General features: G+C 39.9%; 2 protein-coding genes across 4 annotated transcripts; one reads left to right on the top strand and one right to left on the bottom strand.

The window, feature by feature from the left end:
* The first annotated feature begins 4,177 nt into the window (after nt 1-4,177).
* On the top strand, nt 4,178-15,925 carry abcg2d (ATP-binding cassette, sub-family G (WHITE), member 2d). The gene is made up of 15 exons (XM_034534911.1): nt 4,178-4,446; nt 5,428-5,487; nt 5,587-5,701; nt 6,153-6,305; nt 6,387-6,544; nt 7,555-7,706; nt 7,906-8,007; nt 8,656-8,906; nt 10,279-10,361; nt 11,550-11,639; nt 12,240-12,361; nt 13,040-13,194; nt 13,324-13,413; nt 14,011-14,123; nt 14,347-15,925. Exons 1-15 carry the CDS (start codon nt 4,232-4,234, stop codon nt 14,492-14,494), a joined length of 2,007 nt encoding a protein of 668 aa, XP_034390802.1. The 5' UTR covers nt 4,178-4,231; the 3' UTR covers nt 14,495-15,925.
* An 839-nt stretch (nt 15,926-16,764) lies between these two features.
* Nucleotides 16,765-25,051, bottom strand: pkd2 (polycystic kidney disease 2). Of its 3 annotated transcripts, XM_034544933.1 has the most exons (16): nt 24,785-24,893; nt 23,963-24,491; nt 23,414-23,527; nt 22,237-22,370; nt 21,636-21,886; nt 21,276-21,500; nt 20,414-20,642; nt 20,165-20,335; nt 19,882-20,063; nt 19,674-19,794; nt 19,483-19,581; nt 19,235-19,356; nt 19,018-19,135; nt 18,733-18,896; nt 18,164-18,311; nt 16,771-17,710 (listed from the first exon to the last, which is right to left on the bottom strand). In XM_034544933.1, exons 2-16 carry the CDS (start codon nt 24,372-24,374, stop codon nt 17,501-17,503), a joined length of 2,700 nt encoding a protein of 899 aa, XP_034400824.1. In that variant the 5' UTR covers nt 24,375-24,491; nt 24,785-24,893; the 3' UTR covers nt 16,771-17,500. The 3 variants fall into 3 exon arrangements, with proteins under 3 accessions (XP_034400822.1, XP_034400814.1, XP_034400824.1); XM_034544931.1 differs by having other exon boundaries at nt 16,765-17,710; nt 23,963-25,051; XM_034544923.1 differs by having other exon boundaries at nt 16,765-17,710; nt 20,165-20,642; nt 23,963-24,870.
* Nucleotides 25,052-25,058: the final 7 nt, after the last annotated feature.

The raw sequence follows: 25,058 nt of genomic DNA, 5'->3' as shown, positions 1-25,058 counted from the left end.
TTCAAAGGCTCTCGTGCCTTGTCGTAGGTGGTTATAGCGCTGAAGAAATCGATAAAGTTAAGTCTCGTGAGCAGGTGTGTGTTTAAACTGTGTAAACAGTAGTTAGAGACAAAATAATTATTGTGTTTAAAACTGAATGGACATTAATGACTAAATAAATACTATGAGGGAGAGACAACAACTCCTTAAAAAGACTGAATGAGCCTCTAAGTGAAAAAAAGAGGACCTTTGTAAGTTGGCACGGCCCGGCTCTCAGGTCGCAAACGGGGTTTGGAACAAGGAACAAATATTTATTAATTACACACAGCGAATCACAGTGTAAACACGACAGGGTGCCGGCAGAACAGAGATCCAGTTTTGTCGACCTCAGGAGCAGACAAGCCTCAAATACCCTCGGGGACTCTGGCCAGGTGATCTCAGTGGTGCTGATTAGCTCCGCCCTGCAATACCTGCAAGACACACCCACACAGCAGGCCCTGCCTAAAGCCAGAGGGCCGTCACAAAGTATATATGAAAAATACCCAGTTCCAAGGGTTTACACTCTACGGACGTCACCTAGGGCGAATGACTAGTCAATCGCAGAATATGTTGTTTTTCCAGGCGGTTAGACCTGATAATAAATGCAAGCTTTATTCTAGAAAGTTAGATACAAAAATCATCATGATTGCAGGGCGCTTTTAGAACCACCCTGATTAAATCGACATTACCACAGGCTAATTTTACTTTTAGCTCAACTTAAGCTATTGCCTCCTTTCGCTAAGGGCCGCTTCTTCCTATACTGGCGGTTCTTCTTGGGTACACCATAACATGGGGGACACCATGTCATCATCTCATGCGGTGTTAGATGCGTGATTAGGTTGGTTTGCATTCTCATGCTCATTAGTGCAAGTGGCAGAGCCGGCAGGCCAGTCCATTTTAGTTTCTTTGCAGATTTAGGCTAGCTTTGCTTTTAACGTACCATTAGCTCTTTCTACCAATCCCTGGGATTGTGGGTGATACACACATCCTAATATCGATTTGACTGTTGTCGAAGTGCATATCATTGTCCGAATTTATTATGTCGGGGATCCCGAATCTTGGAATTACTTCTCTGGTTAGAAACTTAGCTACAGTCATAGCATCCGCTTTAGCTTCTGCGCAGGCCTCCACCCATCTGCTGAACCGATCAATCACTACCAAAACATATTGTTTCAGTGCAATACCCCCACACAACCTTCCACCAACATCTGAACATGTGCAATATCCCCATATAACTGTCCCCTTCCCCCTCTTTCTTTCTTTTTACAAGCTAGGTACAGCACTAGCCTACAATTTACTACTACGGATGTACTACTTACCTACTTATTATCTCTGCACTCTCCTTTCCTTTCTTATGTTTATTTTTGATAACCTATTCCTGTACTTAATACTGTAAATACTAAATACTGCATACACTTTACCACTATGTACAGTGTCTTTTGTACAGTGTTTTTTTTAAATATATTTGTCATTCTTCATATTTCTATTATTATTATAGTGTGTTTGTTTTGTACCTCTGTTGACTCGGAGAACCCTGCAAAAATAATTCCGATGTGTCTGGACTGCTGGTCTAGGCACAGATGGCAAATAAAAAACCTTGAACCGTGAACCTTGAACCTTGTTTCCTGTTTCCTGGTCTGACCATATCAATGAAATCAATAACAATATGCCTGAACGAGGAAGCGATGTGTGATTTTCTAATGTTGTGTTCTGCGCAAATTGCACATGACCGCAAAAGATTGTTGACTGTGGGCAACATGTATGGAGACAACCAGGTAGCCTGCAAAATCTTCATCACCTCCCCCCTGGCAACACGGGAAACCCCATGAGCCACCAAATACAAGACCGGGCGATATTTGTTGAGGGGATTGGCATTGTGAACATTGTCCGTCAAAGCCACTCTCATCTTGGCTTGGCTGAAAATACCAGCTTCAACAGCTTTGTTGAGTTGATAACAGAGAATTGCTTTGACATCTCCCACTGCGATAGTAAATCCTGCAGTGTGACCCAGGCTTGACCCCCCCCCCCCCCCCCCCCCCCCCCCTTAATATTCTAGGTAGGGCTTTGGCGATGTTGGTCATGTCAGTGTAGGACCAAGGGGAATAGGAGGTTGCTTGGAGTTTAATATATAATTCATCAACAATTGGGTATCATCTGCATAACAATTACGGTGTATGGATTGTGTTTTAAATAAACAAATAAATGAAGCATAACTAAGGTGAAAATGAAGTTGAGTAAAGGACCTTGTGGAACTCTGGGACTAACCTTGGTTTATATGGAGGATTCTTAGTTAATGTGTAGGAACTGGGATTGATGCATGGACTCCGATGTTGTCGAATGCAGCACTAACATCTAACAACACAAATACAAGCTTCAGTCCCCATTGTCTTCGCTGTGGTAAACAAAGGGTTAAACTGCTGTTCAGCCCAGTGAGGTCTAAGCTGAGTGTGGGGCTGGATGGTGACACACCTGCTGTCATGAGCTGACTAGTGAGCCTGCACAGTCTCTCCGTAGCAGCAGAGTCCTCACAGTCTCACAGCTCGGTAAGTTACTGCAACTAAACGTTTCCTTTCTTTGAACATCAGGATTACAAGTTATGGTTTAACATTTTGATTCTGTAAGAATTGGTTGCTCGGTCTAATTGACGATGGAGAAACAGGGAATAGTCACTCAAAAACAATGGCTGTTGTAGAGTTGCAACAAATCAATTAGTTGATCGACAGAAACATAATCAACTATTTTGATAATCGATTGATTATTTAATTAAGTTTTCATGTAGAAATGGCAGAAATGGCATTATTTAGCTTCTCAAATAGAGATTTCCTGCATTTAAGTGTTTGATATTCTATTAAACTGAAATGCAATCTTTTGACTTAAGTAACTCGATTCTATATTTCTTCACTATTATGTGACATTTAGTTAGAAAATAATATTTCATTATCAGGTAATAAATTAGTTTCTGCCCTAGAACTTTTAGTGCTTTAAATCCACAATGACTTATATTAAAGTCAAGTAGTGTGAGAATCTTTAAATATTGATATTGTGTCCTGTGTATTTTTGTTTGTTATTGATATTATATACAAGGCTTACAGTTGCAGTAGTACTTGCCTGAAGCAGTAGTAGTAATCATCAAGGAGTGAAAACAAATGTGACTGAAACAAAAAAAAGCAGCCATGATGGGGTGCTTATGATATATAATGTTCTCAATTTTGTTTTATAAATACGACTACAGTTGCAATTTTCTTTATATATATATATATATATATATATATATATATATATATATATATATATAAGACCACATATGTCACAGAGCCTAATAATACAATCTAACATACCGGCACTCAGGCTGCACATTTTAAAATGTACCACGATGCCACGTTCCTCTAATAATAAGGGGATCAAAAACACAAGACCACAGCATTACCCAAAGGAATTGGAGCTATATGTCTTCTGAGTAATATATATTTTAAATAGTATAATAACTCAATTCAATCATCACTTATGATACTTAAAACTAGTGGGAAGAAAAAAAGTGTTTTTATTTTTTATAATTCTTCTTATTTATCCCTGTTTTTATTTTTTGAAGCGATATGAGATCTCGGACGTCTATTTGGAAGTCGTGACTATTCCTTCTGGATGTCCCGTCACAGCATCCTTAAAACAATTACATGGAAGGAACATTGTACAGGCATACATTTAAGTGGCTCAACGTCACTGCTTCAATCTGTATTATTTATTTTATGATACATTTGTTTGAAATTATTGATATTAACATAATGTACACTGATTGATCTGATTGTCTTTTGTAGAATACATTTCCCTTTAAAGTGGCAACAAAGGTAACACTTTAAGTAGACATGTGTGTGAGCATGTGCACATTTTACACTCACACAATAGTTTAATACCCTTTGAAAAAAAAAAAAAAAACTAGTTTGGTGCTGAAACATTTGTAATAATTCATGGAAGCTGGGTGTGTAGTTGTAGCATTATTTACCGATTGAAAATGTGCCATAACCAGCAGTGTGTGTGCTCGTGGAATTGCCCCGGGAATCTATTTGAGCTTTGGTGTTACTGTAAGCCCCCCAGATCCTAACACATCACATCTTTTGGTCAATTTAACAGCCTTCATATACGTATACATGTGAGATTTGCTGCGTGCGGTGCATTCCTTACTTGTCTATATTGTTTCCTAAGACATTTGCTGCACAGGATGATGGAGAGGGGTTGTCACATCAACATTGCCATGACAGAAGATGTCGACGCCAACGGGACGGCCAGGTCAAAGCTCGTCCCAGCCGTGGACCAGAAGACGCTGCCGTGTGGCTCCACCGTGAGCTTCCACAACATCCAGTACAAAGTTCAGCTGAGGAGTGGTTACTTATGCAAAAGGGAAACCAGCCACAGGGAAATACTGTTCGACCTCAAGTCAGTTTGTACAAATTGTACACTCTCTTTCTTCACCTTTTATTCTTTTTTGTGTGTCTTTTATCAGTTCCATCTGTCTCTTTATGTACTCTTGTTTCTTTTTTTCTTACCATTCACACACTACAATGTTGCCATAGGTTTGTTTTCTCTGTGGCACATTGAACAGTTGTTGCTTTCTCTAATAATTAGCAGATTAATTCCGAGCAAGTTCTTAGCAAACAGGACAAAAAATATCATTGACTATCGCAGACATTCTTATTTTAGGAGACAGTAAACGAGAAGTGTTTTTTCATTGCACTTCAATATGACTATTGTGTCTTAATCCAAAGTAGAACAATAGTGAATAGACTCTTGCATTGGTTTCTTTCTGATGGTATTAAATACAACTGACATTTCCCATGGAAGAATGACTCATTTCACACAAGTTTGTAGGCCTTTTCCCGCCTCTGGGTTAATTAAATGATATTAAGCATGGTTTCTTGCATATAATCTCTCTGGTGCACTAAAGAGCCGTCTGCCAGGGAAACGAATTAAACACTGTCACGTGATCCACTGTCTGGATTTTATTCAAGTCTTATCATTCCATTATATATCGCTGACTCTTTCTGAAGTCAAAGAATTTGCTTTTTACACGACAGTATACATTTTTTGTTCTGTTAATATGCAGCTTTCAAGACATGTTTTTTGACATCTGTCAACACTGCAAAATCTTTTCATGGATATTATTTTATTTGGGATCAGGGAGGACAGTTTATTTACAAAAGTGCAATGATGAAAGTGATTTAAGTGTTTTATCACATGTCCAAGAATCACTTTCTTTCTTTTTTTAACTCCTCACAATCCTTTATCATAACACTTAAAGAGTGAAGTGAAGATCTTGGGTTATGAATGCAAACCATTTTAGTATGCCGTGATCTTTCCTTTCAATTAATGCATCCATGTTAACTTGCTTACAGAGAGTTGTGTGTCATTGTCTTGCAGTGGGACTATGAGGCCTGGCCTCAATGCTATTCTTGGACCTACTGGAAGTGGAAAGTCTTCGTGAGTATCACATTGATCTCCAAAAAAAAATACATTGAAAATAGTCACCTGCATTTGTTGTATTTATTAAGTATTGTTTTGGGTTGTTTTTGTTGAAAGATTCTTGGATATTCTGGCTGCGAGAAAGGATCCTTCAGGTCTCTTTGGAGAAGTGCTCATTGACAAAGCACCACAGCCTCCAAACTTCAAGTGCCTCGCTGGCTATGTGGTTCAGGTGAATCTCAATTGTTTTAATTACATAAACCTGCATGAACAGATTTATTTCTGTGGCCGGCTGATGTCTTCACTAACTCCTGAGACAAATATCTTCAGCTGCTAAATGGTCCATTATGTTTGACAGCTGGTTGCTGACTTGTCTGGTGTTTGATGCTGAGCAGGAAGAGTACAGTATGTGTATTAGAGCTTTTTCACTGAATAACGGCTGACTTCAATCTAAACAGTAAAGGGCTGTAAAACCAAAACAATGAGCTGAAAGATGCAAAAATGGCTGAAGGGAACTACAGAGTTGGGTGATCGAGCCTCTGTTGATATACAAATAATGATGATAGCAGCTTTAAATACAGAGGTCGCTAAACCCTGTTAGATCATCAAGTCTCTGCATTACTTAAATGTACTATCGGCCCTGTCTCTGACCTTTGACCTCAAGCTCTTGTCTCCTCTAACAGGAAGATGTGGTCATGGGCACCCTGACTGTGAGGGAGAATCTGCGTTTTTCTGCAGCACTGCGGCTGCCGAGCTCCGTGCTTCAGAGTGAGAAGGAGGCCCGAGTCAATCACCTCATTGAAGAACTGGGTCTCACCAAGGTGGCTGACTCCAAGGTGAAGATTCACACAGTTACCTGTCTTATCTAAGAACATTAGGTGAGAGCTATGACAGACGTATGCGGGTGTTTTCTTCAGGTGGGCACACCCATGACGCGGGGGATCTCAGGAGGAGAGAGGAAGAAGACGAACATCGGCATGGAGCTGATTACTGATCCCTCAGTTCTCTTTCTGGATGAACCGACCACAGGACTGGATGCCAGTACCGCTAACTCTGTCCTGCTGTTGCTGAAAAGGTCATAAAGAAGCTTCTCTGCCATTCTTCTGATTTGACTGTGGATTATATTCAGAGAGTCTCCAGCTTTGTCTGTTCCCCAAAACTACTACAATGTAATTTATCACTGAAAACACTTTAAAACACTTTCTGAAAATAAAAGTAAATGATATGTACATGTGTGCCACTTTATGACACTCAACTGAATTTCTTTTTTTTTATATATATATATATATATATATATATATATATATATATATATATATTATTAAGTTATTAAGGCAGAGATTATTTTTTTATCAAGTTTGCATTTAGTGCCTACTGTTCTAAAAAGATTTTTATTTAATTTGGCATAATTAATATTTTATCAAATAAAGAGCGGACTCTTTGGACACATTAACAACTCGGTGTGTTGATCAAACAATGTAATAAAGATGCAACTAATGACCCAGAAAATAATTTTTAAAAATCTCTAATTTAATCATGCCCCTATATTTACTGTTTACTTGTTCAATCTACGATAAATTGTTTATTATTGACAGAGCTAACGCCTGCACACCTACTATATCAAACATACTTCTTATGATAAACATTGTACTTCGTCCTATAGAATCAACGTCACATACGTTAAAAAATATTCTGTGAAATTAGAGGAAGAAAAGAGAATAAATCTTGAAAACACCCTTCAAGAAAAGAAAAAAAAGATTGTTCGATCAAATCCTGATAAGAAAAATTTAAATAAAAAACACATCTGTTGTATTCATAAAATGTTATGTTTGATATTTTTTTAAAAAGTAATGTCACAGAGCTACAGTGTGTTATGTGGCATTTATTAGTGACTTTTACAGTCTTAAATTATAATAAATGAATTGATACAGTTAAAAAAAACATGGATTATACTATTTGTAAGCATATATTCAATGTAATGAAAGAATCAGTAAAAAGGAGGCAATAGTGTTTTGTTGTGTTGTTCTTTATTAATCTTTATTCTATTTACTATTAATATATATGTTTTACTATGTGGCTTTTCAGAATGGCCAGTCATGGAAGAACCATAATTATGTCCATCCACCAACCCCGGTACTCCATCTACAGACTGTTTGACACTCTGACTCTGCTGGTCGCTGGTAAAATGATTTACCATGGACCAGCGCCCGACGCGTTGAACTACTTTGCCAACATCGGTGAGGATGTGGAAACGGTTATCACTACAAGATACCATCGTACATCTTAATGCTGTTCCTGCTGTTTTTAATGTCACCTGGAAATGAATGTAGATGGTTGTGCAACTTTATTCTTATATGGCAATAAATTAATGGGGGGGGGGAGGCAGTCTGGACACAAATTAATTTCAGATAGTAATCATTGTGATCTCTGTTCCAGGATACCTATGTGAGCCCCACAACAACCCGGCTGACTTCTTTCTGGATATTATTAATGGAGACTCCAACACCACAAACATGAACAAATGCCATGGCTCTGAAGGTAATGTCATTTAAAAAATAATATTGTCTAGAAGATGTCCTAAGCAAAAAATGTTTGTCCGCATTGTAGGACGGATTTGTAAATGTCCAAATAAAAGATCAAATAGGGCTTTTACATACTTGTCCTTACTTTAAGCGTGTCTAATATTCCTGTGTTTTACTTCTTTTGAACAGCCTTTATTTACTATTTTAGAAAACATTTTTATGTCATTTTTTTAGCACCTTTCAACAAGTTATTTGTAAGTGCATATAAAAGGCATTAAGGCCAGATATCAAAGAAACACAAGGAATACAAATACACATATATTAGACATCGAAAGATCAAAATTAGAAGATAGAAATAAGCTAAAATGTAATAAAACTGACGAAACAGAGCAATACAAATTACAGTTCAAAGCGGAACACCATTTTTAAATGCTAAAAATGCTGGTGATAATAAAAAAAACTCTCAGTTTTAATATTTTATTATTTGCAAGTGGAAGAGCAACATGTTTCACTCACACATCATCAAACTCTTTTATAGTCTAAATATTTATAAAGTTCACATCAAAGGTCCACACCATGATTATTATTTTTTTATCCAATGCTTCATGGGATCTTTAGTGTCTAGAAGAGTATTTCCAGTCACTTTCCTCCTGTGCATGGCCAGATTTGGACTTTGAGGAGCTCATCCGTTCCAGGCAGAGCATCGAGGAGAACCTGGTGGAAGAGTACAGGAACAGCAGCTACTCCAGCGACACGAGAGCTGAGCTGGAGCGCATCGTCCAGGAGAAGAAGTGTATCTCAGATTCAACATCCCACAACATCACCTACAACAGCTCCTTCTTCCACCAGCTACGTTGGGTTCTCATGAGAACCTTCCAGAACCTCATGCTGAACCCACAGACGTCTGTGGCCCAGGTACACATCCCTATTACTCACCTCATCATCAATGCTAGGAATATCCCAGTCATGAACTTGAAGCCATCTGTTGTTTTATTATTATTGCAATGGACATATCGTCATATAAATGACTAAATAAATAACAGAGCACATCTTTGATAAATTATTCTTCACTTCTCAAACTTGCTGACTTTTGCCCCGACTCTTATAGGAAGATTCTTTTGAACCTTTTGACAGATGCAAGCTCGCTGTTTCCAGCTAAGCTCACTGGCTGCTATAGCTGTAGTTTCATATTTACCATTCTTCACGTCTAATTCAACAAAAAGCAAATATGGAAACACCCCAAAATGTAATAAGTTACATTTCTTCTCCTCTGAATTTGTTCTGGTGGCAGCAGCTGCATCTGCAAGGGTTTGAACAATGACATCCCCATTACAAGTATAATAATGTATGCTCCAAAAGGAAAAAAACTATGTAGAACACTTAACTTACTTATTTTTATTGATCTGAGGTAAAGTCTCCTTAGCTTTTTGCCATCACATCTCAAGTGAGTCAAATAAGCTCAGTTTAAGTTTTAATGTTAAAGGTTTAAACATCATGTCGTGCCACTATCCCTTTTACTTTGTTTAAACAACCCAAATAGTTAAAATAGACGAAAAATAGTAATGTTATCATCTTCAACAGGATGCATAGACAGCACTTTGGAGGGGTTGAGACTTAATGCTCTCATTAGTCACCCCATGGCGGCAAAATGCCGTCAGAAGTCTCCTCACTTTAAGAATTATTAACAGCTAATTGGCCCTAAATAAGTCAAAATAATCCTACGAGAGAGGCTCTAGGTGGCGTGGGCGCGATAATCGGCTTTGGTGACTGTTGCGACCCGACTCTTGCCTCTTTGGGCCAGGATCTGAACTGATATCATATCTGGACAAAGCCCCTTGGCCCTGGTCGGGGACCCATCACATGATGCCTTCATGAGCTATCACTCCACTGCCCCGCTTTCACATGAGGGGCTGTGGGGAATGAGGTGAAACAGCTTCAACCTTATTAGCTTATCCCTTCACCCTGGGAACCACTTAGTCCCCATCATAATCTGTAAATTGTTAGGCTTAAAACTTGTGCCGCTTTCACTTTTATCACTCTTCAACATCACCCTCCCCCACCACCAGTTCTGGTTAGAGCGGCGTGGAGGATGATTTCATGATTATCTTGTTCTTTGTGTTGTACGGTGACCTGAATGACGGCCACAAGCCAAAACCTGTTTTTCAGACAGTACATTTGTTCTTACGAGCATTGTTAGGGTTTTGACCCCGTTTGCTAATTTAAAAAGCAGATCTTTCTAGATTGTTGTCAATGCTTCTATTCAAATTATGTGTTTTTCTTTGTGCAGCTCGTGGTCAACATTTTCCTCGCCCTCGTTGTTGGAACCATTTTCTCCGGGGTCAAAGATGATCAGAGTGGTATGCAGAACAGGTGAGAAACCGGCTGAAATACTGCATGTGTCCTCCCAAATCCTCCAAATATATTTACTGCACAGACATCCACGGCTACCAATGAGGACGGCGAGGTCATGGCCTCCGTATATTTTCTGGTGATTGGTAATCTGGTAATTCCACTAGGAAAAACTATCACAATATATTTTTAAGACTCGGCTTCTTTGAGGCATTAAAATTGTTTTTTTTAGAAGGGGGGACTTGGAAACCATGACTTTAGTCATTCTATAAAAAGAAATAATACGTTATATAATAGCTAACCATAAAAAAACACAATCACGCCCAAACATCAAGCAAAAACAATGTGTTGACCAAGACTGTTGAAGGTTGATGAAAGACACATTAGAGAAACTTTCCACAAGCACAAGGTCTCACAATCATTGGCATAGACCTCTTCCAGGAAAATTATATAATTTTAAAACTGTATTTATACACTGCAACTGGTCTGAGTTGTTTTTAAGTCAGTCACTTGCTTTTAATAAAGAAGTGTGAAAAGTAGAGCGGTTCCTGCATGGCTAATCCTCTTACCATGTTTTATTGGGCACAACCTGGTACTCAAAAACTCAGTGAAGCACATTGTAAATCTCAATGGTCTCTCTCTTTGTTTCTGTGTATGGTTCAGTGAAATATAAGGACCTAATGTCATTATACTTCATGGTCAATGCATAGGCAGTATAGCCGACACCAGTGTACACGGCTTAAATGTCTCAAGTTATTCAGCCCTCCCTCCTTTTCTCTGGGTGCAGGGCCAAAGTGGAGTCAGTCACCCTTTAAGTCCTTGCATGTACATGTGGAGTCAACTCTTGTCGGTGTAATGGGCAAAGCTATTTCATTTACAAAGCATGTTTCATTAGAGTTAAACTCAAAATAAACTATTTAGATTTTATGGTACCTACTTATTTAAGACTACGAGCAGAAGTCAATTTTCTGGACCCGAGGAAGTTACTGAGAAATGGAGACACACCCTCACACACACACACACACACACACACACACACACACAGACGCGCACACACGTGGGCCTACATACATATCAACTGTGTGCTCTTTCTCTCTGTGAACACCTGGAATCATGTACCTATAGTATTTGTGGAATATGATATGGAAATGTTGCAATAATGCAGAAAGAGAGACTCAATGATCAGGTTTTGTTTTTCTGTTCTAACAGGACGGGCGTCCTCTTCTTCATGACAATCAACCAGTGTTTCAGCACCTTGTCTTCAGCTGAGCTCTTCATCATCGAGAGGAAGCTGTTTGTGTATGTAATAGAGGTCGAGAGGGGGGGTCACTCAGTGGGTTCCTGCCTTAAATGCAAGACAGACTTTAGATTATGTATTATTATGTAGATTATGTATATTTATTATTTCGATACTCTTTCCAGAAAGCACTTTACCACTCTCGAATATATAACACAACCCTGTGAGCTATTTGTCCACGATACCAGTCAGGCCAACAGGGGGGGAACGAAACCATTAACCCGTTACTTTAATTTACCAACGTAGCATTCTCTTTGTAAGAGAGGCATTTTAAAATGCTGCAGGACGTGCAACAGATGTAACCTTGGCCCGTCATAAACCACAGAACATCTGCAATTGTAAATAAATATAACGTATTCCAAGGGTCTAATCCACGGCCGGGGGTATCGGGCAGATTAATCGTCTGTCAGCTTTATCCTGCTCCAAACTATAGTATCAGCCTTTCAAAATCCACTACTGGTCGACCTCTAGTTTGTAATCAAGTCAGGAAGTCGTGCAGGAGACTGACATCATGATGGCATCTATGTGGATAATTAAAAAATACATTTGGAATAAGTGGGTCGAGCTAGAATTTGATTCCTGCTTCTGTTTTCTTGTGACAGGCACGAGTACATCAGTGGCTACTACAGAGTGTCTGTCTACTTCCTCTCTCAGATCCTGTCTGACATCACTCTGCGCACCATCACCTCGGTTATCTTCAGCGCTATTGTCTACTTTATGATTGGTAAGATTGACAGATGCATTAACTAATTAATGTGTGGAAGTGCATAGCACTGGATTGAATACTGAATTTGAATGCTCAGTATTTCAGTCTAGAAACTAGAGAAGTGCTCTCAGCAGAGAGCAGAGCTCCACCAGGTGCTTCTTCTGCCTCTTGACTCCCAAATAAAGATGAGTTGAATTTCACTCAGTTGCCACTGACGGCTCCTTTACAGCCAAGCTGGCAACAAAGGTAACAAAAACAGGGATTTATTCATCTCGTTTCAGGCCTCACTTTAGTGGATTGTAACATATAAGGTTACAGTTCAAAATAAGACCAAACTTAAATGTGGCCTGCAATAGATTAGGTAAGGTTTGTCTTTGTGCACAGCCGATTGCCAGAAATGCCTTTTGCCACTAAGGCAGTTGTTGATCATTTGCAGCCGCTAGCGTCTCGTAAAAAGTCAGCAGTCAGTGATGCTGGAAAATAAAATGTTTTTTTTTATGTGAGGTCCTTGAGCATCGTCGTAAATGAGGACAGGAAATATCATGCTGATTAGTCCAGGATTCTGACAGATTAGCCGTGGACAGACACACACACACACACACGTGCACGACAGAATGCATGATCTCCCCACAGATTACGCTTGGCGGAGATAATAACTGTGTGTGTGTGTGTGTGCGTGCGTGTGTGCGCACTCAGGGCTCAAATCCACAGCTGAAGCCTTTTTCATCTTCACGCTGACCGTGACTCTGGTGGGTTACACGGCCACAGCCATGACGATGGCCATCTCAGCCGACCAGAGCTTCGTGGCTCTCGCCAACATTTACATAACCATCACCTTTATCTTCATGATGGTGAGAGACACAGCTGCACAGGAAAAACTCAGATATGAACACAATTGGGTTTCAAGTACAATTACTGGTTTTAGCTTTTTTCCGTTAGTGATGTCAACATGTCCGCTCGAGTTTGTGTTGTGTTGTTAGATCTTCTCAGGTCTGCTGGTGAACCTACCCAGCATGGAGGCCTGGCTGGCTTGGTTGCGATACTTCAGCATTCCTCGCTACGCCTTTGCAGTAAGTCACGATTCAAGGTTTTGACAAGAAGACCTGCAATAAAACTAAATGTTTTTTAGTTCAAGAGAAAGGAATTATTACTACCAACAAAATACATGTATTTAATACAGCTTTGACGTTTCACATCTTCACATCTTCATCATGTATGAAGGTCTATACTGTGTCACCTGGTGAAACAGGAGTTGGTCCCAAATTTAGCTAATTATTATAATATTATCAGCACACAGACATAATTTACCCAAAATATTGACATTTGAAATATACAATGTTTGAAAACAACAAGTTATACATATTAATCAATATTAACGCACGCTAGATATTAATTGTCGAAGCCAACACCAACAGTGACAAAAATCTGACAAAGATTCGTTGCCCAAATTATCCATGTCTTGTTACTTATTGGTCAATATCAATGCTGATACTGATACACCTACATTAAACTGATATCAGCCTATAGATTGGCCCTGATTTATCAGGCTTTAATAATGTGATCCCTTCTTTCTCCCTCTTCACAAAGTCTACCTGATGATGATGTAATATCTACACTATTGACTATGACCTGCTGAGCATTTTATTGATTATGTTGTCTATGTTTAGGCTTTGCAGATCAATGAGTTTGTGGGTTTGAATTTTTGTGACGAGGCTGTGATCCGAAACAGCAACATGTCCTCTGTGGAGACGAACGGCAGTGTGAGCTCAGCCGGCCCGATGTGAGTAGACCTGCATGCTTTGTTTATGGTCTGCTTGTATCTTACTGGTTTACACCACAAGGGACAAATTAGGACTCCTCCAGTCGAGCTAGTTCACCATGTTTCATGTTAAAAGTGGACATTTTTACAGTCATAGGCATCGTGCCAGTTGACAAACATTTCGTAAATCTGCTTGAATATTGATATATACCGTGCAAGTGACCACTTGGGATTGTTATTTCAGGTGTACAGGAGAGCAGTATCTGGACTACATGGGAATAGAGTACACCACCTGGGGACTGTGGGAGAATCATGTGGCGCTGACCGTTATGATGTTCATATTCCTCATCATCGCCTATCTGAAACTTCGCTACATCAAGAAGTTTACTTAAATGTGTGATTATGCACCTTTTACTTTTGGCTTCAACGAACCAGGCCAATAGCTGTTCATTGAGAACTTCACCTGTAAAATAATAGTACACCATTATTTGCTTTTTTGCAGTTAGATGTAGATAACTGATACCACTCTCATATCTAGATATCAGAATATTGATCTTCTCATCTAACTCAAAAGTGAATAAGCAAATTTTCCCCAAAACCTCTTTTTTTTTGTGTGTGTGTTTATGTTTTTGAATTCATATAGTGTGATATTCCGTAGGGCTCAGACAAACCTGAATGTAAACATCAGTTTTGTAATCTTTGGTTAAAACCATGTGTCTCAAAGTTTTAGGTTCAATGTATTTTATTTTTCACACTGTTGGAGTTGTTTTTTTTAAACCCGAAGGTTTTCTGATGCGTAGGAGATGTTCACACATGGACAGTGACACGGATATGGCCTTTCGACTATCTAACCAATCAGTTTCACGGGGGAGATTGTCTTGAACGCTGAGCCGAAATCAACTCAGCATCATTCTGATGTCGGCGTTTGTTATTTTCAAGTGAGTGGAGAGAAGTGGACACGGCGTCCTCTGTGGATCTACTGGTTCTGTATGCAAACTGGTGAGGGTCCAGGCTAGCTGGTGGGTCTCTTGAAGCAGGGCGGGGAACACTCTCCTGTGAAAATGTAAGCGATGAACCTCAGCTGGTTGGCACATGTTCTCAGTACACAACCGGGGATGTTACGAGGCCAAACAGTTGCACTCATATTGACTCTCATCAGGGGTTTTCTCACATCCACCTGTGGATACTGACAGTGGCCGGTCCTTGACTCTTTGTTGAGGAGATCAAAGCGAGCTTAAAGGGTGTTGAGTTATCTGTGTGGCCTCCTCCTGTCACATTCTGGATCGCCTGCCACATATCTTTAGTGTTGTTGGTGTTGAGGTCTCTCTTGACGCCTCCGCTTTGCCTCTTCGGTGGCAGTTTTAAATCTTTGTTCCCGGGCGACGCTTTATGCTTCATTGTCACCTGATGAAAAAGCATCTTTTTGGGATAGTGTCCTCTTCTCTCCTCTTCATTCATTCAGGCTTTCTTGTCGGGGACTGATTTTAGTGTCTTTGTGATCACCACATCATCAACACACTTGCTGATATGTGTGGATGTATATTCTTTAAGATTGATTTTGTTCTCCTGGGAGATCCCTGCAATGTCTGTACAGTCTGAATAACTTCATCGGTCAACAATTAAACTGGGTTTTCTTCCTGATGGTTTGGTTGGTTTAATCAGCTGGGAGGAGGTGGGCAGCAGAAGCTGATTATCCAAAGTCGGAGGAGGGGAGTGCTTTGTAGCTGCCGGGAATATTTGTGTCAGCACGGTCCAGGAGGTTGTTTCCTCTGTTGGGGACGTGGACATGCTGCTGGAATTTAGGTCAAACAGATCTGAGCTTAATAAAAAATACCCCCCATTTATATTATGATACAGATTTTTGAAAACATGTATAAACATTTTCATGTAACATTGTTCTTTGTGTGTGTTTTTTTCAGTGCAGTGTGTTTTAATGTTGTTTTGGGTCATGATCGTATTGAAAAGAATACTTTTACAGAGCAGTAATTTCCTAATGATTTCCAAGAACGTTTTTCGAGGAAAGAACTATATAATTTGATAGTATTATAGTGTGAACATACACAAACACAAATTAACATACAATTCAACATAAAGAATAATGTTTACAATAACACATGAATAATTATTTGATATTTTCTTTGATTTAAATTAGGCTACTTTCAAGGAAATCAACAGCAAATTAGAAACTCAAAGTAACTAAAAAGCCACCGCTTTAGAACTCCTGCAAAAGCTTTAATGTGTTGCTGCAATACTGGATCACATCCGAGTGAACTGGCCAGAGATTAATACTTTAATCTTTTAGTACAGTATATTTGTACATCACCATGTCACATTTTTTAATAGATTCCTCTGGTGTGCATTGGCAGTCATATTTTAATTGTAGCATTACTTAGTTCTCGGTATCTTCAAATTAGTTTATACAAGGAAGGAAATGTGATCATAATAAATAAGAATAAGTATGTATATATATATATATATATATATATATATATATATATACATAACATATATAATGTATAAAGCATGTGGTATAAATTATGTTAAAATGTTTGAAAAGTAAGATGTTTTATAAAATGTGGTTAATGACGTGGCTGTTTTCTTGTCACTTAAAATTAATCATAATCCAAGCCAGAGAAAGTGCAACAAATAAAAGAAACGTATATATTTTAATAACACTTTATTTGGCATAACAAATTAAAAAAAGAAATAGATTGTAAAAAAATGTAAGGCACAGACACAAAATAGTAAATGCATGGGTTTCCCATGAACACTCGATGCACTCCAAATCGAAGTTTGTTTTAAGTTACAATATGTATCATAAAATGATAAGCTATTTAATTTGAAGCTTAATTGATGTACAGAGGATAAGTAAATATGACAGAATGTGCCACACTTGAACCTACTGTGTATTAAAATTATGAAAAAGATAATCAGCAAAATAAACAGAAATGCATTTTTGGTATTTGTGTAAAATGTGTGGATACAGTAATCAAAAGCAGGTGAGCATATTTCTCATTGAATACTAAAAGCATACGCTGTGTATTCACACAAATACGGTTGCAGGCTGGTGTATTATATCTAATACTGTGATGTCACACTGTACTGTGAATACGTTATTCTTCAACCTCTTTCCACATTGTAATGTTTCCTTTCATCATCCTGTTAAAGTTATACTTGAAGATAGCTTTAGTGAATACATTTAGATGCATCACAGAAGAACTCTCACTTTCAGTGCAATTAAGTATTTGAGGTGAAGTGCGTTTGATTTTGTCACCTCCTTTGTAATACCTCATGAAATATTATCTTGGTTACTTGGTTACTTGTACCGCTGCAGGGATATTTCCAGTACAGAGTTTTTTTCTTTGCCAGAGTGGAGTATTCATGACCGGGCCCCGTCCTCACACATGGCTGCTCCCGTTCGTGCTCATGTCGAGGCCGTCGGTGGACAGGGAAGAAGACGGACGGGGCCGGGGCCCGACGGGAGTGGCAGGCTGTGGGTGGCTGACCTGTGAGACCACATCGTCGGACTCGCAGCGCTCCAGTTCCTCCCTCACTAGCCTCTCCATCAGCTCACTGTGGACGTCTGTGTCCCGTCCCAGACGCTCATCCTGACGGACAACAACAGATTAAGTTGTACGTCTTGTTTACATGCACATAAGAAACTGTTGTAACAATAGATTACTGTAGATCTGCATAACTAATTATGGAACAAGGGCTTATTTATGTTAATTGCATTTATGATGTAAGATGTACGAAGGAATCAGCTTTCTCCAGAAGTAATCTAGCTCAGGAAATCAGGTTTTCCTTTTCGTGTCATTGCAGAAAGGCGTCTGTAACCCAGTTATTTAAACCTGCAACAACGGATTTCTTTGGCCACTTGGGGGCAGCAGAAACAAGCTGTAAACAAACCCCTGACCACATTTTAAGTTGATATTGCAGATTAGTAATCAGTTGCCCATTAACAGATCCAGCAGATATGGATCAACAAAATTAATGTAATTAGAGTCTTATGTTTTCAAATCTAAAACTCCCTCTCACTCTGTGTCTCCACAGCGTCTCACCTCCATGACTCCGTCCAGCAGTCTGCCCAGCACATCTCTCCTTTTGAGTACAGCTCTCTCCATAGTTTCCAACTTCACGATCACAGCATCTATTTTGGACACTATGCTGCCGATTGAGTGCTCCATTCTGTCCACACGTCTCACCAGCCTGGGAAACAGAGAGACGTAAGTCCCCTTTATTATAAATACACATTAAATGTGTCGTACTACTACAGTCATATACATTTATTATTAAGAAAAAAATAATCCTTTACATAGTTTGACTACCATGGAAGGTTTATATTTGTAAAGTATAGGCTATTAAATTTCCTGTTCAGTAGGAATCCTTCTTAAAATGTTTAAAAAGGAAACAAAAGATTATCGACTGATATATTATTATCAGACTTTTGAAACTCAAATAACAATATTGGTAAAAAAACAAATCTAGTATTGGTAGGGCCTTGAAGATAACCTCATATGTTTTCAAACTGATGCCATTATTTCTATTATTCATCAGTACAAGTTCAGCATTCATTCATCATTAACCTGCATGTAAGTTATATTAATATATAATAATAAAAGCTCCATACACTTGAAACTCTTCATAGGAGACGCCCCCTGAGCTGCTGCCGCGGTGACGAGAGCTATGGCCGCTATCCTCATCATCGTCTTCCTCCGAGTCCTCCTGTGTACGAGGAAAGCTCCGCCCACTACTGGGTCGAGTCAGCGAATTGCGTTCCAGATCCAAGTCCTCCTGGCAAGCGAGCAGAGACACACTGAACATCTGCAGTGTTGTTTTGGCTGAGCTTAAAATACCACACGCATGCAGGTGTGTTGCGTTTTCTCCACGCGTTGCTGTTGGCGGCATCACTCACTCTCTCTTTCTCCAGGTCGTCTCTCATCTGCTGGTGTTCATGCTCCGTCAGCTCCTGGTCGCCATCGTGATCATACTTGGCAAAGATTGCCTGGATCTCTGAGTCTGTGTGGCCCTTTCTGAGGAAAGAAAGCAATCGAAACAATCTCAGGACATGTAGCATTGAAATAATATCATCATAGTTCATAGCGTTTAGTGTTATATGAAGTTGTCTTTACCCTTTAAGATCCTGGCGGAGTTCATTAAAGTTTAGTTTGCCCCCCGCCTGACGCAAACTGTCGGAGATGTCGTCTACTGCCGTCTTCTTGAGTCTCAACTTCATCAAAGCTTTGTTACAGCCCTGAGAGAGAAGAGTCCTTCAACTTACTTCGCTTCGAGAGCAGTTCTTTCATGGCCAAGGCTGCTACGGTTGATTTAATGGACTTAATCTGCCACGCCAAAAAGAATGATACATGTAGTTCAATACCTTCTTAAGGAGATCAGTCATTTCCATCTCAGACCTCTGCTGGGACATGTCGGCCTTCACCTCAGAGTATGTGTCATTGATGATGGCCAGGAACATGTTCTATACAGAAAGGATGAGAATGGGTGTTCTTGTGTTCGTGAGGGGGTGTATGTAAACAACATGAACACAACAGGTATCTACACCCTACTCACCATGAGAATAAAGAAAATGAAGAAGACAAAGGTTGTATAGTAGATGGGTCCAAGCACTGGATTTGCTTCCTCTATTTCTGAGAACTCAAAGTCTCCCAGAATGATACGGAACTGGGTAAATCTACACAACCAGAAACTACATTTTAGGAAAACAGCAGTTGTTTCAGATGGTTTTGTACATGTGTGGAGTTAACGCTGAATTACATACATGCTGGCTTGGAAAGTGCTGAAATCGTTGACTTGGGTTCCAAACACCAGGTAGGCTAGTTGAGCGTACGCCAGGAAGATGATGAAGAACATGATGGCAAAACCCACAAGGTCCTTGGCACAGCGAGACATAGTGCCGGACAGCTGGCTCATGGTCTTATTAAAGTTGATGAACTTAAAAAGCTGCAAGAATGTGAGAAATGATGAACCGGCGGGACAATATTTGGGTTCTTTCGCTGTGGTGTTTTAGGTCTGATTATGAACCAAATGGAAAAGATGTGTACCTTTATCCAGGAAAAAAAGACAATGACTGCGGCCATGTTGTTGAACTGGATCTGCAGGTTGGCCAAAGGCTCAAAACTCGGGTGAGCATTGTGGTTCTCCAACAGGCCTTTCAGACGGTTGCCAACCATGGCGGTTCTGGTTATGTTCATAATGATGGCAACGACACTCAACTGAAGACAGAGAAAACAACAAACTCGGTCAGTCTGGTTAAAATGATTACGAACGACTTTAATAACGATGATACACACCACGACAATGAGAACATCCAGGCAGTTCCACAGGCTCTTGAAGTAATGCAAGCGGTGGATGCGGATCTCCAGCACTTCCTCCACCATGTAGTAGAGGATGAAGAGACAGAAAGCCACCTCACACAGACCCACAAAGTAGTCCCAGCCGGACACATATCGTATCAGACGCACTGTTTGGAACTGCCAGGAGGTCACCACCCCACCAGTAGCAGGAAACTCCACCAACAACCTGACAAATGCATACATTTAAAAATAAAGCACAGGTATGTAAATCAAGATTGCCAACCAAATGAGGTGGACTATAAAGGCTATTAATTTGACAGCCATTCTGATAATTAATGAGTTATTTAAGTCGGTTATCAAGCGGAAATACCAAACATTCACTAAAGTTGTATACTTTTTCTCTGTTTCACATTCGCTTAAATTGTATATCTTTGGATTTAGAAATGTTTGTCAGACAAAAGAAACAATGTGAAGACAACAACTGTTTTAGATGTAAATTAGATGAAGAAGAAATAAAAATATAGCAACTGATTCATGTGTGTCAAGGAGGGAGGAAGATACCCACGATGAGTTTTTCTCTTTCTATTTAAAATGTTTCTACTGTAAATGTTGAGCAGCAAGCACACAAAACGTAACCCTTTGTCTTTTTTTTTTTTAAACTTTGGATAAACCAAATGTTAGATGAAAGATGAGATGCCTTTTTGAAGAATGTTTTGCATCTGATGAAACCATTTCATAACTACCAGGTGCCATTGTTCTGTCATTATTGTACTGGAGGTTCTCAGTATTCCATATCAGATCAATACATCTGAAACCTAGAGATAACATTGTAAATAGATATTAGATTGAAGAGTCTTACCTGGCGATGCAGAAAAGGTTGATGTTCCCATTGTAGACAGAGAAGTCGAGGAACACCGCTCTGGTGCCTCTGTCCAACCACAGCTGGTCTTTGAGAAACTGCAGTTGGGTTGCTGACTCCTCTTTAGTTCGGGACAGGTCTTGGTAGTATCCTCCACCTCTATATTTAGATATCTGGCCCACATAACCGCTCCCGTTCATGTCATTCTCTGCCGTATACATCCACCTAAGGGATAACCGAAAGAAAAGATGTAGCATGTCGACATGTGTTCGTGTAATACATTCGATACAGATCCAGCCTCCTTTTAAAACTGATCAAATAATGTAATTGAACGGTGTGAAATGAAATGCATGGACTTACGCGGTTCCATTCTTGGGGCCAAAGGAGGTCGTCTCCTCATTGGTTTGGGTGTACATGTTGTAGCAGTCCAGCACCTCGTCTCTCAGATCTTCGTGGACGGAGCAGGACTCGTTTCGGACTTTGACCTGCCGGAGCCGTGGCACCCCGAGGAGGAGGTTCTCGTAGTAGATGAGACTCTGATTCTCTGGCAGACTCTTGTTGTTGTACCACACCTCCCAGTACATGCCATTGAGGAAAGGTCCCTCTGTGAACTGTAAGTGTAGGACAGACAGAATTACGACACAGGGGAGATGATAGATACCCTGAAGGTCTATTATTGTGATTGTTTATCACCAAAAATGCCTGGTAGCATCAACCTTTCCAAAGTACAAAAGAAATCAAGAAACAAATGTGTATTGTACATAGCTCCGCTTCTGACAGTTCACAGTTGGTGTTTTTTCATATATACACAATATAACTGCTCCTTTAAAATCTTGCGTCGGACCTTCCGACCTACATGTGCAGAGACTTCTTTTCTCCAGATGTAACACAATGATAAAAGATAATATCTAAAATAGAAGACATTTTAGTTTACAAAAAAGTGATGAATTTTGCATTTTACCTTCCAGAAATCCTCCATGGTTGAGAGGCTTCTAAAAGAGGAAGGGTCCCCGGCAGACAGCGGCGTGTCCAAAAAAAGCTGAGACATGACTTTGGTGTAGTAGTACATATTGGCACTCACCATCCCATAAGTCACTGCAGAGCGAAGCACAATACAACATAACCATTACGGAAAGTGATATTCCTATCAGCACCAGCTACATTACAAGCCCTTGTTACATTGGAGAATGACACAGAGAAGAATGAACAGAGAGGGTGTATCAATGTGCAATTTACATCTGCTATGTAATTCAAAGACTGGAAGAGGTCAGACTTCATTTTGTGTCACCTATGCATTGCTATTCCATGTAGCATTCAGTAGACGTAGGGAGCAGCTCTGGAAACTATGTTTAATAGGCAAGGTCTGCTTGGCAGAATGTGCCTCTATCCAGTCTGCCAATAAATCATTTCCTGATCCACCCTAAACCATAGTTTGGCATTTTTCATCGCAGCAAAAAAAATAAAAAGAGTAGAGAAACGTTACCACACATTTGAAATTTGGGATTTCCATTAACTTTTTTACCATCCCAAAATGCGCCTATCAAATTTATGCTGTTGTTGAAATCCAAGCACCCGGACGAGTGTCAGAGTTCCGTTTTCCAGCTGCCAAAACCATCAAGCTGACAGTGTGAGCTTGGAAAATAACTTTTCAGCTCCAAAAAAGGTGCCCGTGGTGGCATATTTTAAAGTGCTTTCTCTGAGTCACTTGGATCAACTGTCAATTCACTTCAGTCCTGGGCTAACTTTTAGGACACTACTTAATATTTTACTTTATAGATATGTCACTAAAATGTTCCACATATTTTTGGGCATAATCTTTAAACAATGTGTCCCTCTGAAGCTATGTTTACATCACATGCCCAGTGTGTGTATACTGTATAATATTAATTGTTATAGAATACTTTTTTTCAGTTACTATACAATAAATCCTACTGTCTTGAACAGGAAATGATGTAATGGGCACAGTGACATACTGGTTACAATTGTGTTTATTGTTACCCGAGATCTTTCTGGCGCTGTCGCATCACCATGAACAATTTATTAAAATGTTTTGCCACTTAAAAAAGCTGATTGTTCTGAAGACCAACAGTGTTCATAAATCTCACATCCTTTTACGGGCTTTTGGGGCGGTTACTTACAGATACAAATGGTGATGAGGAATGTGATATATGTAATCATCTCCCTCAGCACGTTCCTGAGGTACCTCTCTCGACTGCTGTCACTGTCCTCCATCAGCTCTGTGCCCCACAGAACTGCAAAGGAAAACAGATTCAACGGGACATTAGCATGAACTGTACAGTATAGGGAGACACAATTCCATAAATATTGACTTAAAACGTACAGTGTGTTCTGCTATAGACTCAGATATGGCGCTTGAGAGAGCAGAAGTGCATGTTACACATACAATGTGTTGTGATTTATGAAGAGATTGCGAGAAAAAAAAGATTTAGCAAATAATTATCTTCTTCAGGGACACTTTAAAAGAAAGAGCTTCTGTTTGTTCTCACTTGATTATACTTCAATTGTATATTTATAATTATTTTATTATTACTATAATTTAGTTTGACCAATGTTATTCTTGTCACGATATCGTTTGGTTTGATGGCTGCATTTGATTATTTTCTTCATCAATAATGATGTTTTATATTATGATGAAGTTTACGAAGCATAAAGTATGAGTGACTCACTTCTGATCCTTTGGAGTATCTGCTTCATACAGCTGCGGTGGTTGTGGCCGTCCTGCTGCCGGGCGTCCACAGTCGGGGTCGGGTAGAGTCCTCCTCGGGGGATCTGGGTGCTGCTGCCCGCGCCGGTGTAGTTGCCCAGGCCGCTGCTGCCGCTGCTGCTGGAGGCCGTGGACACCGACCTCCTCCCGGGGCTCGCCGGAGGCCAGTCGGCTTCCATAATCTCCTCCTCGGCCTCAAAGCCCGGGTTGTCCCGGCTCCACGCTTGTCTCGACGGAGGGGACGGGGTGCCTGTGACTCCTCCGAGACCCAGGTCTTGGTGCTGGATGTTCTCCATCTCCATCCCCTCGCCCGAGTCCAGTGTGCCAGTCTGGCTCTGCGGCGGCTGCTGCGGTCTGACTCGGGAGGAACTCATGGTCCAGTTGAAGAAAAAAGTGAACCGTTATGCAAAAACTCGGAAAAAACTTCAGATAAATGTTTACGGCTGGAACATTTTCGGTCAGTCGCTTCAGAGATACTGAACGTTAAACGCCTTAAAAAAAAAGAGATTGAGAAAGTTTAGACAAATAACTAACCGATATAACGTTAAAGCTCACACGATTTGGTAAAAGTCACAACCGAGAAATTAAAAAAAAATGCTCCTAACAACCAGAGTTTAGTAAGATTAAAGTGTTCACGCTCAACAACCCGTCAAGAAAACTTTCCGATCTTCAATTCCGTCTCAAAAAAACGATGTCATCCGTTAGAAAGCGATGCCTTTAATTAAAGCGTTTAAAGTTGTTCCCTACTGAGCTATTACACGTTATGACCGAATAAGTTATTTACATGACGCCGATGGTCGCATTAAAATGCCGTTTTCATGTGGAAGAAGAAAGGTACTTTTCTTGCCCCGGGACAGCCATCTTGTTCTCGGACTGTATCTCTAAAAAACTCTTTCTCGTTTGTCCGGGACTCGGATTAGAAGTCATGGCGTCGCAGTAAAGGATGGAAAAACACCTCTGTGGGATACTGTTTTCTTTTCTGACACATGCTTTAGGCTCATTTATATTAGATAAGTGCACTTATATTAACGGGTTTGAATTTATTTACACCTTTAAGT

The sequence above is a fragment of the Cyclopterus lumpus genome, chromosome 1, assembly GCF_009769545.1.
Source record: "Cyclopterus lumpus isolate fCycLum1 chromosome 1, fCycLum1.pri, whole genome shotgun sequence".
NCBI classification, from domain to species: domain Eukaryota; kingdom Metazoa; phylum Chordata; class Actinopteri; order Perciformes; family Cyclopteridae; genus Cyclopterus; species Cyclopterus lumpus.
The sequence above is the reverse complement of the archived record's forward strand: the minus strand, read 5'-3'. Positions and strand labels throughout refer to the sequence as shown.

Coding starts and splice junctions, on each gene's coding strand:
- abcg2d (XM_034534911.1), top strand. CDS start 4,232: ATGATGGAGAGGGGTTGTCACATCAACATTGCCATGACAGAAGATGTC. Junction 7,707..7,905: donor GAACTACTTTGCCAACATCG/GTGAGGATGTGG, acceptor TCTCTGTTCCAG/GATACCTATGTGAGCCCCAC. Junction 14,124..14,346: donor GTGAGCTCAGCCGGCCCGAT/GTGAGTAGACCT, acceptor TTGTTATTTCAG/GTGTACAGGAGAGCAGTATC.
- pkd2 (XM_034544923.1), bottom strand. CDS start 24,374: ATGAGTTCCTCCCGAGTCAGACCGCAGCAGCCGCCGCAGAGCCAGACT. Junction 19,582..19,673: donor TCATTTTCTTTATTCTCATG/GTGAGTAGGGTG, acceptor CTTTCTGTATAG/AACATGTTCCTGGCCATCAT. Junction 17,711..18,163: donor TGCTGGACGGAGTCATGGAG/GTGAGACGCTGT, acceptor GTTGTCCGTCAG/GATGAGCGTCTGGGACGGGA.